A 17,126-nucleotide genomic window follows, 5' to 3' on the forward strand; every position below is an offset into this window, starting at 1 on the left:
AGGTATGTCATCACCAACCCCCCATACGAGTTTGAGCTTGTGCCGACGGACCTGATCTTCTGCTTAATGCAGTTTGACCACAACGCCGGCCAGTCGCGGGCCAGTCTCTCCCATTCCTCCCACTCGTCCCAGTCCTCCAGCAAGAAGAGCTCGTCCATTCACTCCATCCCATCCACAGCAAACCGACCGAACCGGCCCAAGTCCCGGGAGTCCCGAGACAAACAGAAGTACGTGCAGGAAGAGCGGCTCTGATATATGTATCCACTGCCACCGTGTGTGAAACTGTATCTGCCACTCATTTCCCCAGTGGGTGTTTCCAAAAGTAACTTCCCCTGTTTTCCCCTGTAGTCCTCCCCTTTTTTTTTACACATATTTGCATATGTATGATAGTGTGCATGTGGTTGTCATTTTTATTTCACCACCATAAAACCCTTGAGCACAACAGCAAATAAGCAGAAGGACCAAAAGTTATTTATGATCCTAGGGGGAAAATAACCCAAAGGCATGCTCCAGACATAAATAGCTTACTGCAGGAATGAGTTCACAGATTAGCAGAGAGCACTTGAGATCAATGTCAGTTAACATAGTTAATTTACTTGATGTAGAAGAAAAGTTTATTCTGATTTATCAGGATTATCAGGGTGCTTTGGGTTTTGATTTCGTTCTTTTCCTTTCTTTCTTTTTTTATATTCACACAGTAATATATACGCATATGTTTATTTGAAACAAGCAACCAAAAAGCAACGAAAACCTTTCGATTGTTTTCACTCTTTAGGCTAAAGTATTGCGAAGCATTTGAAAAGCTTTCGCCTTTTGTGTAGATGATTATTAAGCACTTGCTTGTTGCAAGAGAACATCAGAGATTCTTTAGTTACTAATCAAGGCCTTTTGTCCCAGAGCTAGCTTCCTTTGGGAGTTCAGATGTACCTTGCTACCCTTACTGTGGGGGAAGAATAGTATTCCATTTGTGGATGTATCAAATTCTAGTCATTTAATTTAAGTGAAAAGAGATTCGATTGCATATTAAATTGTTATTCTGTCTCCTTACACTGCCATATGAATAGCTATTTTTTTCTTTCACTTTTGACATTTGGGATGAAAAGCCATATGTATCATAAATATCAGATGTAAGTCATTAAAAACTGCCTTCCTGAGACTTTTACATCTTTTAAAAGGTGAATTACTTACCTTATGTACAGAATAAATAATGCTCAGGAAAGAGCAAGTATTTTTCCATGCTTTCTCAGGGGACCTTTTTACTCCCCTCTGGTTGATAGCTAGGGTTCCCATGCCAGATAGGAGCAAAGGCTGGGGCCATGGTAGAGGGAGAGGAAGATAAACCCAGCAGTAGATCATGTTTTCTAGGAGCCGACATGCTAAATAAATTAGAATGTAGGAGGATCAAGCCACAGTTGATTCAACAAAAACAAAAGACAGCTACCACCTTAAACTGTTGGTACAGCTGCATGATGCTGGCTGTTCCAAAGCAAAAACCCCTCCTCATCAATTTCTTTAACATAGCCAATTCATTTAGGCAGGTGAAGGACAATCATAGAGAACTTCTTGTCATTATGAGATGGGGAGGAGAAGAAGAGTACAACAGTGAGCCAAACATATTTTGGTATAATTATTATTTCTCTCTCTCTCTCTCTCTCTCTCTCTCTCTCTCTCTCTCTCTCTCTCTGTTGCAGTTAGTGAGCATGAGAGTGAGAGGAAAGGTAGAATAATACCCTTTTTTTAATATATAATTGTCAGATGTTTTATGCATGCAAATTATGCTTTAGGCAATTCAATAGTTCTAAAAAATCTGCCCACTCTACCTTAACCAAATTCTTACATAGATGGACTAGCCCTAGGCTGGTATATACGTATTTGAAATGTTTACTTTAAAAAAATTCTATCGAATAGAATAGGGGTGGAGGGGAGGAGAAAAATGTTACAGCTGTACCATCTCTAAAAAGGTGTTTTTATGGTGAATGTTTTGGGTTTAGATTTTGGATCCCCTGTTGCCCTAAGCATGATAGTTTTGGAGATTTGCTTGCTGTGTGAATTGACAAGCACTTTTACTGACGAAATGATGAAGCTCAGTCAGAACATCCACCCCCCACACCAAAGACATGGAAGTGCAATATTCAAACCAGTAATGGAGTGGGGAATAATTGTATACGTGTATATTAAAAAGCCCTATGAGTGGAAGATTTTTTTCAAATTATTTTTGTCCCTCTACATAATTGTTTTATATATAACGTATAACTATCTTTATATGTATAACTATATAAATATATATACACATATATACATATATGTATGTGTATACACACACACAGACACATACATACTTATTCCCTAGTTTTGGATCATGAAGAGCTCTTCATGCATTCTTTGCAAAGGAGGTTATAAAGTTATGCCCTCAGAACATTTATAACTATAAGAATGTGCCAGTTAAAGTGCTCAGTAGGAAATATGACAGTTTAAAAGCATTGTAAAACTCACATAGCTTACTTCTCTCTCTAAAGTGCAACAAGGATGAATAGAATGGGCCAAGGTATGACAATTAATGGTTCTGCATGACCTAGCCACTGCTGGGGGTTTTCTTCTATAACATTGTCCTTGTGAAAACTTTTGTGAAATTAAAAAAAAAAGGAGTTACAAATTTTATTCTGTTATTGGTTTATTTTTATTTACACTTTTCTGTTTGTAATTTTCTTTAGTTTTGCTTTTTTTCCCCGTCCCCATTTCCCTTCCTTTCCTTTTCCTTATTCTCCTTACTCCACTTTCTAAATTGCTCAGAGCAATGAGGCTGTGCTACTGCTACTGCTAGATCCCTTAGAGTTTGTTTTGGTGTTCTTGGGTTTGGAGTTGGGTGATTTGGGGGGAACTTCTCTCCATCTGGCTTGCCTTTTAATATGCACGTGGCCTCCCTGCCCACCTTGGTACCTTGCTCCAAGTTCGAAAGCATTTTCCCATTAAGAAACCCAGCTTCCTCCACTTCCCCCCATTACCACCACCCCGACCCAGTTCACCATCAGTCTGTCCACATCTCTGTGTTTATCTCAGTAAGACCTACTTAATCAAGTGATGACGCGAAGTGATCAGTTTTTCTGAAAAACATTTGCAGCTATTCCTTTTGGCAAATCTCCTTCTCGGTTAATATTTTATCCTCCTTTTGATTGGAACCAGGAGGGTTATTAACGGCAAAAGCATTGGTCTCCTTTATGTTTGATCAGTATGACTCCAAATTAAAACTGTTCAACTGTGTGTATCAAATCAATAGCCCACACCCAGTTACCTGGAGGATGACAATTCAGTCTCTTACCCAGGTCTCTCCTGCCACCTGCCTTCAGACATTTATTAAATCTCAACCAGAGATTTGGCAGATAGAGAGAAGTAAATCCAAAATGCATTTGATTTACAATCTGTTAGCAGCTCTGATGATGATATTATGGAGAGAATGGAGTGGGAATAGACTGACATGAGACGAAAATTTGAGTTTTTTCCCTGGACTTTGGGCACATAACTGAAAGTTGACTACCCTTGGGTAATGACATATTTAATAATGAAAAAGATATTATTATTACTACTTCTATTTCATTAGCCAAAACAACTGTATTATACTCCCCTCAATAGAACAAAAAGTCTCCCCCATTGTCTTCTGTGTGACCCCAAACTTCCCATTCTTCTTTCAGGTTCTCTTAGGAAGGAGGCATATAAGTTTTTCATATTATGTCTCTCCTCTTCCCCCACCTCCCCATTAAAAAAAGACAAGTAGATTAGGATAGAAAGTGAAAGAGTTATTTGGAGAGAAAGTTTGTGCATTTAAAAAGAACAACAGCTAGAAACTCAATTATCTACACCATTCTAGAGGAGAAGCAATTTATAAGCCAGTCAGTCCAATTTACTTTAGGCTTTGAAAGGGGTAAACCTTAAGTAAGTGGGCAGACCAGGAGTCTCAGTGAACCTTCTCAGCTTCAAAACTCAGATGATCATGAAATTATCAACATCCCTAAGGACTGCTACTCAAGGTCCTTCCTGAAGCCAATTCAAATGGGTACAGAAGAAGCTGGACCCTCTATATGTGTAGTTAGATTTCTGCCATGGTTAGAAAAGATTTCAAATTCGGTTATAAATATTAAGGGTTATGACCCAGAACTTTACTCGCAATAAGTGCTCACTTTATATTTTGAAATAACCTTAAACATTTTCATACCTTCTATAAATTACAAATTTTATAATCCTTTTATAAATTATCTCTACCCTCTTGGCTTATCTTTAAAAAAAAAATACAAGAAATGTCTGTAGGTGCTTCACAATGACTCTGTGCTGTTAGCGTTTTCTCGAGCTGGGCACACAGCTTCCGAGAAAGGTGAACAGTCCTGTAAGCTTGGTGAGTAGAGACTAACTGTGCCTTCTGCCAGCATTGTCAAGATCCCAGGTGACCAGAAAAACCTTTTGACTGGCTCTTCTTCAGCATGGGAAAAGCCTAAAGGTGTCTGCATCCCAATAGAGACAATTAAATCAACCTGCCAGGTTCCTATAGCAACAGGCTCTTGAAGGAGAAAGAGGAGAGTACAGAAACTTCAGGGCTTGTAGAAGTCAAGACAGGGTAAAAATCAATGTCTCAGTCAGCTTCTTTCAGCCCTTCCCTGCTTTGTCATAACATGATAAAGAAGTAGCTGTGGGCACCTGTCACTAACCTAGCTGCCTATTTCCCATCAGGAGGTTGCACATTCATTGCATGGGAAAGTGAGAGGAATTATCCCTGCCACCTGGGAAGAAAGAGTGCAAATTCCACCCTCCGGGGGTCCAAGGGCCAGGAGAGAGCAGTTTGCTCTGCCCAGTGAATGGCAGCATTAAACTTGCAGTTAAAAGAGGCAAACACAGTCAGAGAGGACAATTGCAAAGAAATGAGACAGTTTTCATACATGGAAACTGCTTCCTTTCTGGTACAAATGATTTTCATTCCTATAAAATAGCCACACTTTGCCCACAGAGAGGAAAGGAGGCAGTATGCATGTGTGGGGTCCACTGGGAGGCTTGGGGTCTGTGGGGCAGAGGGCGAATGCCATACTCCCTCTCAGAAATGCGAGATGTGAAACCACACAGCATTACCTTTGAAGTCTGAGCTCCTTGTTAGTTCTTACTGTCCTCGACTGTTATCTCTATCCAAATGGAATCTTTTTCTTTCAAGCCCTTTCTCTCTAAACCTCAGCTTGTGGTATAGTGAGAAGAGGGCCAATTATTCCAAATGCCTTTGCTGTATCATCGTCTCCCCTTTCATGCATTCTCCTCTGGGGAGTAGTTATGTGAAAAGGCTAAATCCCACAGCACTGACAACCCACAGAGCTAGCAAAGAGACTCGATTTTCACAGTGCAGCCTGTTTCTCTGCTTCTGGGTCCCCAGACAGTTATGTCAGCCTATATCTGAGGCCCTTTTCCACCAGAGCTTACTATTCTGGGATTCCTTGTGCCTGGAGGAAATCCTGACCCTTATTCTGGACCCTTCAATTTCAGTGATGAAAGATGTACAGATGGTGGAGATGGTTTGCAGGTGGGGTAGGGCACCTGTCAAGTGAAAGCCAATATTTCAAAGACACAGGTACCACATGAGGTTAGCAGTCCTGACCTCCCCAGGCAGAACACTCATTATTCCTCCTCACCTTCCAAATGAAGACTACCAAACCAAATCCTTCTCTGCCATCTTTATTGCCATAATTCTCATTTTTCAGGCAACTGCCCAATTTTTTACAGCTCAGTTATTCACTCCAGTCTCATTTGTAATCACATTGAAAGGTACTACTCATCCTTACATAGTCCTTTAGTACTTACATTAATGCTAACCTTATACTAAAACTTAACATTTTAGTGTATACCATGGGTCAGATGTTCTTCTAAGCACTTTACATATATCAGCTCATTCAATCTTTAAGACAACCTCAGGTGTAACGCTATCGGTATCTCCATTCGAAAGATGCAGAATCTGAGACAGATTTGTTCAAAGTCACCTAGCAAGGAAGTGGCAGGGTAGAATTTAAAACTAGAGTCTGTAAATTTTGCCTCTGTTGCATAATGCCTGCTAATGTTACAAATAATACTAATAATCTTAACAGCCCACATTTACTTACTATGTTTCTGGACCTGTGGTAAGTGATTCATGGGCACTAGCCCTTTTTATCCAAACAACAACATTAAGAAAATCCTATCATTAGCCCCATTTTACAGAAGAGCAACTAAAGCTAAGATAAATCAAAATGACTTGCTCAGAGGCTTGCAACTAGTATGTGAGTGAGCCAGATTCATTTGAGTTTAACCTACTGCCCTATGCCATCTCCTTGGCCTGTACCTCATTGCTCGTCTGTGCCTGACAGCCCATGGCGTGGCTGGTCTTGATAGGTGACATCTCCCAATGGCAGTGTCAATTCTTTTACCAGCATCTCCTTAAGTTATTTTTCACGTTTGATCTTGATTGACTAGCCCACTTGCCATAGATCGCGTGCAATGCCACCCCTTTCCTGACTCCAGGCAGGTCACACATTGTACACACACTGACGATATCATCCATCTCATTCTCAAGAAGCTTATTAACAAATAGGGCTATTTTTCTCTGGCAGCGAGGAGGCCCTCACATCCAGATCATTGCCTTTTTCATCTTAGGGATTAAACAAAGCTCCCAGAAGCTTTTTTTGGTATGTTGGATGAGACAGGGAGAGGAGATAAACAGGAATTTGAATTTATCCTGGACCACTACTTCAGCATTCACTTGAATTTCTCCCCTGAGCACCCTTTCTTATGGCCAATTTTGTAGCCACCCATTGGCCCATTGTTTTTTTTTTTTTTTTTTTTGGAAGGCAATATCCAATAAACCAAAGCGTCGTTGTCATCCTCAGATCACTCTCCTCTGAAATAGAATGACTGGCGATCATTAAGTGTGTGTCTCCCTGAAGCTATTTTGGGAAAATCTCTTCATAAAATACCTTTGCTCCTAGATATTTTGGCACAATGCTCACAGCATTAATATATTTTCATTTCCTTAACATCCTAGCTAACCAATTTTCCAACAACAAGTATACCTTACAAGCCACTCTAATTAAAACACCTCAGCTGATCTCCAGGATGTGCTTTAACACAACTCCCTCTGGTGTTGAAGCTGAATGACCAACACACTGGGGCTACTCTGCTTAGATTTCTTTTTATGGCAAGAAATTTAAAATGAAAGAGAAAGGAGCTTAAATGGGGAAATAATGTTCTTTCTTGCAGTAGACAGCAGAAGGAAATTGATAGTCTCTCTGCCGTGAAAGGTCAAAATGCCAACTTTGAAGTGAACTGTAAAGACTAAATTCTGAACAATTATTGTCTACTGCAGTTGTAAAAATTTCAGCAAATTGAAGCTGTCTCGGGTCTTTCACCCAAAAGACTTATTTGTTTCCATAAGCAGAGTTCACTCTCCTTTCCAACCTGGCATGCTCAACCTATCACTAAATCCCTTTGCAAAATCACCCCACGTGATGGTGTGGCCAAAACCAAGGGTGGATCAGGCAAACAGCACAGACGCCAGATTCAGCACTTCTAAAAAACACCTTTACACATAAACCATCGGAAAAAATCGTAGTTTGAAATTGTTTCGGCGGCCTGGCAATGCTTTTAAAACGTGATAACCATCACACTTTACTCCTCTCTGAAAGGTTAGTTTAATCGTAGATCACAAAAAAATTGGTTTCCACAAATGCATAATGGTTCATCTATGTCACACTTGAACTAAATGGTTTTTTAAATGGAGCTGAAATTATTTTGATGTGTACACAGTCCCGGGTTTCTATACAGCCTTTTTGAACCAGCCCATCAGGAACCTTGCCTCTAAAGCCTCATTAATAATTCAGATGTGCTGATGACTTTAAAAGATCTATGGAATTGAAGCTTAGGGAAGAAAAAAAAAAAAACTCTGCTTGACAAAAAGATAAATGAATGTAGAAAGAAGCTGTAGGAGTCTGGCAAGCTGTAGATCATCTCAGAACAGATTGTAACTTTATCATTCTGTCAGAGAGAATAATTTAAAGCACTTAATCAGTTAGCTTCACTGTGAGGATGTAGCATTATGAATTCCTATCGTCCAATCTGTTCAAATCAAAGTGAACTTAATTATAATAGGTGAGAGAGCCAGAGCAGGGGAGAGGGGGGTGGAGAATGATCCAAGAGGCAGTAAGTTTCCTGGGGGGTAAACTGAGCTGCTGAACAAAGGGTAGTGAGTAAGCTTTCACCAAAGCACATCCCAGCTCCAGCGATAATGTTTACATTGAGGACTCCAGGTACTTGACATGGTGAGAGAAAGTAAGAACCAAGAAAAAACAAGCAAAGTGGTCATGAGCCAGTCATAGATACTGAATTTATAAATCACTAGCCAGCCAGCTAGACAGACAGACAGATGGACGGACACACACACACACACACACACACACACACACACACACCTCTGTCAAGCCAGGAGAGCCATTTTTGTTAACACATCAGTCCAGAGCCATTGACATGGCAGTTCTGAATTGTTCTGATAGGCAGTAAAGGAGACTGGAGAGGTTGCTATCTCTTTAGCTGTGGGTGTGTTTGAAAGCTTTTCCCATTTTCTTTTCTTTTCTTAAGCCACTAAAATGAGGCATAGGATTCCCAAGTTAAAATGTCCTATTCACACAGTCTCTTTGTATCTATACACATGGCCTATTTTCCAGAAAATTTCGATCCTAAAAAGAGCTGGGGATGAGGGCTCAGTCTTATAAAATAGCATCAACTGCTAAGAAGATGCTAGGCCATTGTTATTCTCACCCTAGGCCCCCAAATGCCCTGACTCAGCATTCTTTTTCAACCCTCTCTGCTTTTAGGGTGGAAATGAAATGCCAAGACCTCATCTAGCTCCCTTGTCAACAGTTTTGGGTTATTACAGCCGTTAAGATAGTGCCAATAGGAATTCTTTTCATAACTTTATGCCAACATAGAGTTTTCTTTCTTGACATAAAAGCCAATTCAAAATCCTCTTCAAACATTGGTTGCTATTCTGATTTTCTTTCTCGTTGGCCAGTAAAATCTGTGGGCTTACTTTAAGACCCTCAAAACTGGCTGCAAAAGAAATAGGAGAGTGGAATAGTTGAAGTCAGTGTTTTACAAACTAAGCCAAGTAAAGGCTGGGAGAAGGAGATCCTGCATAAGATTCTAGATCACTCACTCTATGGCAGAGACATGTTCCATATGCTCCACTCAAATCGATGGATGCACAAATCTTTCCTCAGGCAATATTTGGTATATTCGACACCTCCTTCCCAACAAAGCTTTCAGGCCACTAAGGGAACCCCAGAGAACATTGCCGGAGTTCTTTTTCCAACCTCTCTTTATTCTCTGAGGGCTACCCATGGTGCCTCAAGCACTAATGGCCCATTGGTCATCACTTGCTCTGGCAACAGAGGTATGTTTCAGGTTTGGGGGTTCTCCCTACATTGCACTGTCTCTCTTAGCAGCAACTCACTGTCAGCTTCTATTACTTTTTTTTTTGCATTTTTCAGTGAACTTTCCAAAGGCTTTATCTTAGGACTAATTAAGCTTCTTGTTTCTCCTTCTTGTTCTTTATCCATTTTGCCCTTTAGCAGAAAAGAAATGGTTTACAGATGAACCGGATAATGCCTATCCCAGAAACATTCAAATCAAGCCCATGAGTACCCACATGGCTAACCAGATCAACCAATATAAATCCACAAGCAGCTTGATTCCACCAATCAGAGAAGTTGAAGATGAATGTTGACTCCCAGGAGACCAGAACTATTTTTTTAAAGCCTGACAAACTTCATAAATGGTGATGTGACTATTCTTCTTCTTACACGCTGAATCACTGGTGGAAACATTAGGATAAGCAAGTTTTTCAAGAAAAGTAAAGTAGACAGATCTTTCTCTTTGTCTGCCTTGGATATTGCTTCCATGTATTTTGGAAAAGAAAATAATTTTATTTATAAATGAACATACTAAAATAGTCATGTATAGCCTCTAGCATTTTAAATTATTTTTATTTATTAGAAAGAAAATATATTTTTTCTTTTTTTCATTGTCAAATATCTCCCCTATATTGAAACAATGCAAAATCAAAATGAATAAGTGGCCAGACTCCTTAATGTGTATTTCTCTTCTCTCTTTTTCTTTGAGGAGAATGATGGTCATCACCACAATTTATTATAATGATGGAAAATGGATTACTTAAAACAATTTTAAAATGATTCAATGACACAAACATGTATTTTAGTAAATTCAAAAAAGAAGACAAAAGGGGGCAGGTGAATGTCCTGGATGGGTGTGTATTTTGGCTGCATTGACACCAGCTCTTAATAAATGGAAACATTTATTTTCACAGTTGAAAGTCATATTTTTGTAGTTTTAGTTTTCATTCTGTATTTTTTATCCCTTTGTTCATATACCTAAAGAGAAGACCTTCTTGCAGCTTTTCTACAATTGCCAGATCAGGTTTACCCAGCCAACTAACAATACCGGGAGGGTTTCAAGCACAACTGGGACATGGAAGTTGAGAACCAGATGCACGCGAGACATCGCTCTGTTTGTTGTGATGGTGGGGACTCCTACGTGCTGTTAGACTTCTCATATCACATCTCCAAACCACCCACACAAGTACTTTCAACTTTGGAAAGGTCTGGTGGACTTTCTCCCCACTCCCCAAGTCTTGGAGCTTTTAGCCTAAAAGTTTATAAACACTAATGAATAGTTTTGCTTCATAATAAGATATGATAATATGTTCATTCTTTTCACTGAACTTTTGTTTAAATGCCAGAAAATTTCTATGATCAAGAAGACGACTCTTACCCAGATTTTGGTTTTGCAGGTTTCCTTTAGTTGCTGGGGGAAAAAACAAACTTGCTACAACAGTATAAAAAATAATAACAACAAGAGGAAAGCAAGAATGCACTTAACATAGACTGTTAGAAAAAGGCCTTTGAAAATTACCAGCAATGAAATCAAACGTATCAGCCACTTCAGACTGTGGTCAAAAGATTTTTCTAGCCATCAGATACAATTACCGTGTCTCAGAGCTCTGCTGGTCACTTGCATGCTCAGTGTATAGTCATCCCAGCAACTATTATATTCCAAATGATTTAGCAAGTCTTTCGACTTCACAATTATCAATCTTTGATATAATCATCAGGGTCTCTGGAGAAGCATGGATGTAACAGTGATTTTTATTTTCTTAAACTGTAGACACTTGATGAAACCAAACTTATCAAAATATCCCCCAAAGTCCTAAGATATCTAGTCCATTAATTTTTCAGACCATGACCCTGTGGTACCTAGTATGTTAGTGCAAATCAGGTCAGAGCCAAGCAATGGCATTACCATGAAAACGTATGTCCACTAAGTACTCCAATTACTAACATAGGCAAAATGAGCTTCCACCTCTGTCCAGTTGCTGCAGAGCCAATGTAGTTGTGCTTCCACCTTGTAGGTGCCATCCTGAAGTGACTTGTCAGACTGTGTCGTCACATTTTGTAGAACTAGTTCTATAAAAGTATTGTGAATATAATGTATGTCCAATTGGATTGTTTAAAAACTACTTATAACCAACCAGTAGTCTACTCAGCAGACTAAAATGATGTCAGCAGTCTATATTTAGGCTTACAAACAATTCCTGGTTTCCAACAGAAGTAAAATTGGTTTGTGGGGTGAATCCCTTGCTAGGATTTTACAAGCCAGGTCTTCTTCTACATAATGATTTTGCATTGGGTTCACCTTAGTACATTCACCTTAATCCACACTCTTCTTTCTTTCATGAACTCTGGTGGGACTCATTCATTTTTGTTTCTGATAACCATTTCTGAATTTTTCATAATGAGTTGGCCTCCTTTGGCAGGTGATGGCGGCCACCTACATAATCTGAGAGGAACTTAAGCCAGAATCCCATGCCCTGCCCTCCCTTACCCATTTTGCCATACCAAGTAAGTCTAGAAGCAGAAGTATAAACTCCAGTTCCATCATTGCTAGAGATTTTAGTCTGAACTGTTTTTTTTTTTAAACTAAATAGTTAAGTTTCTTTCTTTCTTTCTTTCTTTCTTTCTTTCTTTCTTTCTTTCTTTCTTTTCTTTCTTTCTTTCTTTCTTTTTTTTTTTTACAGTAAAGGGCTCCCCCTAAAAAAGCTAATTATCTAGAATTTATTTTTTTCTAAGGTACGGCAGCAAGCTCATGCTGTTTTACCTATGCAATAATGGATTATTCCTGGCCAGAAAATAAAATCAAACAGTCTTAAGCAAATATGCCAAATAATTGGTTGGTGTCTCCTTTGGCAAAAGCTGCTTCTTGGTAGGTTGAAAGTAAAATGAAAACAGAAACAAGGTTGTAAGACCTTTGAAGGGCTCAAGGAATGAGGTTCTCAGTTTGTTTATATTCGTTGAGCTCTCTGGACCCGAGGGAGTGTGCTTTCCACCCTGCCATGACAGACTTGTCCTTCTGGCTAAATTCAGCACAGACCAATGATAGTCATCACAGTATAGCCAGTGTTATAAGGCTCTGATCTCCCATTCCAACTTAAGTTTCCCGATAAGCCATTTCCCCAAACTAAAGACTCTTGGGTGCTTTGGGAATCAAATACTCACTAACAGGTTATTTAAAAAGCATAAAACACCTACTTATAAAGGCATCATCATCATCATTATCTTTCTCTTTAAGAATACCTATACTTTCATCTGAGCAATTTTATATTTTAAAATATCACTTTGAACCAATATAAAACCTCTTACATAAAACTGATTGTGACTAAGGTGTGTTGGGCAATATTCAGAAACTTTGTCTTTTGAAAGATTGGGACATCTTATGACGTACTTTGTACAAAATTTAACTGAAGACTTTAAACAAACTTGAAATTCAAACTGTTTGGTTAGTGTTGGAAAGAGGAAGTAAGAAAGCATAAGAAAATTGAGGATATTCTCATGTTGAAAGGTGAAAGAGTCCAACTTTCCTACTTATGATTGAAGATGAGGGTTTTAGAGCTGTATCTGCAAATAACTAGCTATGCACATTGAAAATATTCTTTCAACTCTTAGTTTCAGTGACTTGAAGGCCCCATTCAGATCTGAGAGGATGTGCTCTAAGTTAGGAGTGGGAGCATGGGAATGAAGCCCTTGGAGACGAACTTGTCCTACTGTAATGAGAGCCCTCCTCGCAGCGTCACCTCGGCAATACTCCCGAGGGCTGTGTACACTTCTGCTCTGGCTGTTAGGTTCATTCCTCTGCTTTACACCTTGGAACCTCCTTAGGCTTAAAATGCAAATCTCAAAATTCTAATTCTCCTGGATCACTTTGATTAGATTTCTCTTTTTCTGTGTATCCTAGGATTTTCTTCAAATCTCATTCCTATCTGCTTTTTTTCTTGGTTCAAGGCCCAATTTTGGTCAATCTTTTTACTTCTAATCCATATCTCTAATTTCCATTTTGTAGTTTGAGGCTCATAAATTCTGATTCCTGAAATTTTCTTCATTTTTGTTTCTGCATGTAAATCTGGGCTTTAGGAAATAACCAGTCTTATTTCTCACTTCATTTCCTACCCTCTGTTTATTTGATTAGTATATTAACTATCTCTTTGCTACTTACATTCCTATGTCTAATTTTGATTTATTATTTTTCATTGACAAAGACAATCTCAGTAAAGGAAGAAAGAGAAAAAGAGACAAAAGAGGGAAAAGAGGTGGGAAGAGATAGATAAAAAGAATATTAAACCAATTGACTGGGATGTGAACTACCTTTCTTGTAAGAGACTAAGCAAATCTATGCAATCTGGACATGGGGTTCGAATGCAGAATCTGTCCACTTTCTATTCTGTCTCTATATTCTATTTTCTATCCTGTTCCTATTTGCTGCCTTTTGGATGGTGATAAAATCACCAGTCACTGTGGCCCTTGCAAACGACTTTACTATTTAAGGCTTGACTCATCATCTTTGGGGGCAAGGAGTGGGGAAGGGTGGGACTGAAGAAACTGAGGTTTTACATACAACTTCTCTGGTAAATTACTTTTCTTCCTCTCACCTACTTGCCGCATGTTCTCAAAGGGCATTTTTTCATACCTAGTAGAGATGATTTAAGTCTCATGGTCATCTGAGGAGGTTAGGTGGTCCTTTGGATATATTTACAAGAGAATAATAATTAGAGACAATTTCCAGCCAGTTTGTCTTTATATTGATTGTTCAGATGAAGTCTGTTTTGATTGCTTATTGCCCATGCAATACCAGTTGTTAATATTTTAAAAATTGCCACAAAACAAGACAATTCAGGGAATAATTTTATTTTTCAAAGAACTGCAGAGCCTAATTTTCCATTTCTATGGTAAGCTTGCTTGGAACATGTACGGAGAGAAAGGAGCCTGTGTTATCCAAAGAGCAGTCCTTTAGGCCTACAACAGGATATCACAGACTCACATGGTTAGGCTGGAAAGGAATTTTAGTTAGACTATCTGTACCAAACCTTTTTTTTTTTTTGCATTCTTCTTCTTCTTCTTCTTCTTCTTCTTCTTCTTCTTCTTCTTCTTCTTCTTCTTCTTCTTCTTCTTCTTCTTCTTCTTCTTCTTCTTCTTCTTTAGCATGAAAATGGCCCTGAGACTTCTATATCTAAAGACAGGCCAAACAGAATATTCAGCAAGGAGCTGGAAAAAAAGAACAAAAACAAAGGGACATAAACAGTGTTTTAAAATGCCACCAGCCAGGAGCATGTATGTCATGGCAAGAGTAAGCGCTTTGGGTTGAAAGGAGGAAGAGTTAGCATTGAACTATATGCGTTGGGAAGAATACAGAGGAATACTATGCTTGATGGTTTTGGAGGATTTCAATAGGCCACAAATGACTGGAGAGATGTGGAGCATGAGGGTTTTCCAGGGAGGGAAGGTTTAATGGGCCATGGCTCATTGATAGAAATGTGATTTCAATACATAGACCATTTCGTCTATGGTGACAAGTTTATGTAGAGGAGCTGAAGAAAACTAAGATGAGATCTCATGGAAGAGGTTAGATAGTAGACAGTATTAAGGGCAAGCTAAGAGGTTGAGACTTGATTTGGAAAGTCATGGAAAGCCACTAAATGTTTTAAACTAGTCACAAACACCAATGCCTGTATATTTTTTTGGTTGAAAGTTTTAAGATGTCAATTCTTCCTGGAAGTCATCATCAAAGTGCACACAAACCTGAACAGTTTCTCAGTGGCACCAAGTTCTCAGGGGTGCACATTCAGCATGTGAATCATCTACCTTCCTCAAATCAATTTGGTGGATCATAATAGTTGTAGTGGGAGCTGGTGTGTGGTCTCGGTATTGGAACAATAACTATTGGAAAAAGGTTCTTTGTGAAAGGAACACTGAATTTGGACCTCAAGGGAAGAACCATGTGGAGGAATAAGAAAGTAGAAGACAGGAAGGGAAGCCAGCTAATGCAACCAGCTGAGAAATGTTGCACTGGCTTCGTTTAAAGTGGAAGAAGCTGAGAGATATCCGAAAGGAAGGGCCTTGCAGGCAAAGGAGTTGGGAGAGTGATGCTAAGCAGGGGGTTACAGCAGGCCCTGTGGATTTACAACTCAGCCCCGCAGATGTGGTTATAAAGTGGGGAGCATAGCTGAGTTCTCCAAAGGAGAAAGTGTGGATATGGATGATCAGCTGGCAGAATACTGTTAGGGGGCTATTACCATATTTTTAGAGGCTAAATAAACAAAATAAGTAGACACTCTTGGAACAGGAGATCTAGTGTACCCTGGAACCAGGAAAATGGAAAACAAAAGAGAGGAACTTTAAGATAGAGAGGATGGGTCAGCTATGAGGGTGGAGATGAAGGATACTGAACATGGTGACTAAGAAGTAAAGGTACTCACTGGACAAGGACAGGAACTTTGCTCATTTGTCTTCATCCCCAGAACTTGTCGTGAGGCCTGGCTCAGTGTAGGCAATTAGTCAGTCACTATATGTCACTTTGGACAGCATGGGTGATGAAGATTGGAGAGGACTTCTAGGTCACTAGCACTCTTCCTGGAGAAGAACTCAAAGGAAAGAGTGGGCCTCCTCTTTAACCTCCCCATTCATGGCACCCCGTTGTTTCCTGTCCTCTTGGCTGAGCAGCACACACATTGACAGCTCGGGTTTCAGGGTTCTCAAATGCTACAATCACTTGGCTCAGGTGGCTTTTCTTGACAGGCAGCACAAGGAGAGAGATTTCTTTTTTGTCCTGGTGAAAACTGACCTTAATTTCTAGGTAGATCTTAAATTTAAAAAGGTTTTCTTTGGTCTGTTTATCTCCTTGAGGACTTCTGCGTTTCTTCTCTTCCACCTTGCTGTTCTGCAGAACAGGGACGGAAGTGACACCAAAGCTCTCCAATGTGCCTGCCTTAGGAAGCATTGCCGAACCCACTGTTCAGACTCTTAGAAATGTAGACATGGCACTGACACATGCCTGCCAGAGCAAACCAGTTTTCCTTACACGGGATTCAGAGTCAATACAAGAAGGCAGCCAGCAGGTAAGGGAGCCCCGCCAACAAAGTTGATGGAGCCCCACTTCCACACTAAACCAAAGTCCTGGCTGCCCCAGAGCAGTCTGCTCCCTTTCCCCTCCTTCCGCTAAGTACATCCTGAGACACATTTGACCAGAACTGCAACATTTCAAACATAAACCAAGATCTTCCTGGAAATCTTAATTAAAAATGTTCCATTCCCAGGTGGCACAATTACATCCTGCCTAAAACATCTGGCCCACATACCACCACCCAGATGCTGAAAAGAAACCTTCCCCCACTTAATGCTAAAACCTGCACTTGACATTTCTTCAGGGGACAAAGAAGGAAAAAATACACTTACACAGAGGTCAGCCTACATGTTCATGAAGGAAAAAGAGCGTGGCGTATTCATCTGTTTTTCAAACTTTTGATTGTTGGCATTATGATTATGATTATAATTAATTACAATGACCTAACAGGAATTGGAGGAGAGAATAAATGCTGGTGCTCTGAAATGATCTATCCAACTTTGTCATCTGTAACAACCAGTGATAACTCTCTTGTCTTGTATAAAGGGTTTGTACATAACTTGTACATGGTTTCATTTTGTATTTTTCGCAGATTAAAAATTTATGTATTT

At 39.6% G+C, this 17,126-nt stretch overlaps 1 protein-coding gene across 30 annotated transcripts in view; it reads left to right on the top strand.

Moving 5' to 3' along the window:
* Positions 1 to 14,759, top strand: part of KCNMA1 (potassium calcium-activated channel subfamily M alpha 1) — a 683,907-nt gene extending 669,148 nt beyond the window's left edge. For 10 of the 30 annotated variants that reach the window (XM_036222530.1, XM_016159436.2, XM_036222516.1 and 7 more), the window contains 2 exons: positions 3 to 227; positions 9,621 to 14,759. In XM_036222530.1, coding sequence (XP_036078423.1) covers positions 3 to 227; positions 9,621 to 9,645 — 250 coding nt within the window. In that variant the 3' untranslated portion in view covers positions 9,646 to 14,759. Of the gene's footprint in view, positions 1 to 2; positions 2,659 to 9,620 lie in introns of those variants that run through there. The other 20 variants (XM_036222531.1, XM_036222517.1, XM_036222523.1 and 17 more) reach the window with 5 other exon arrangements.
* Positions 14,760 to 17,126: the final 2,367 nt, after the last annotated feature.

This window comes from Rousettus aegyptiacus, unplaced genomic scaffold (genome assembly GCF_014176215.1).
Source record: "Rousettus aegyptiacus isolate mRouAeg1 unplaced genomic scaffold, mRouAeg1.p scaffold_m13_p_6, whole genome shotgun sequence".
Lineage (NCBI taxonomy): Eukaryota > Metazoa > Chordata > Mammalia > Chiroptera > Pteropodidae > Rousettus > Rousettus aegyptiacus.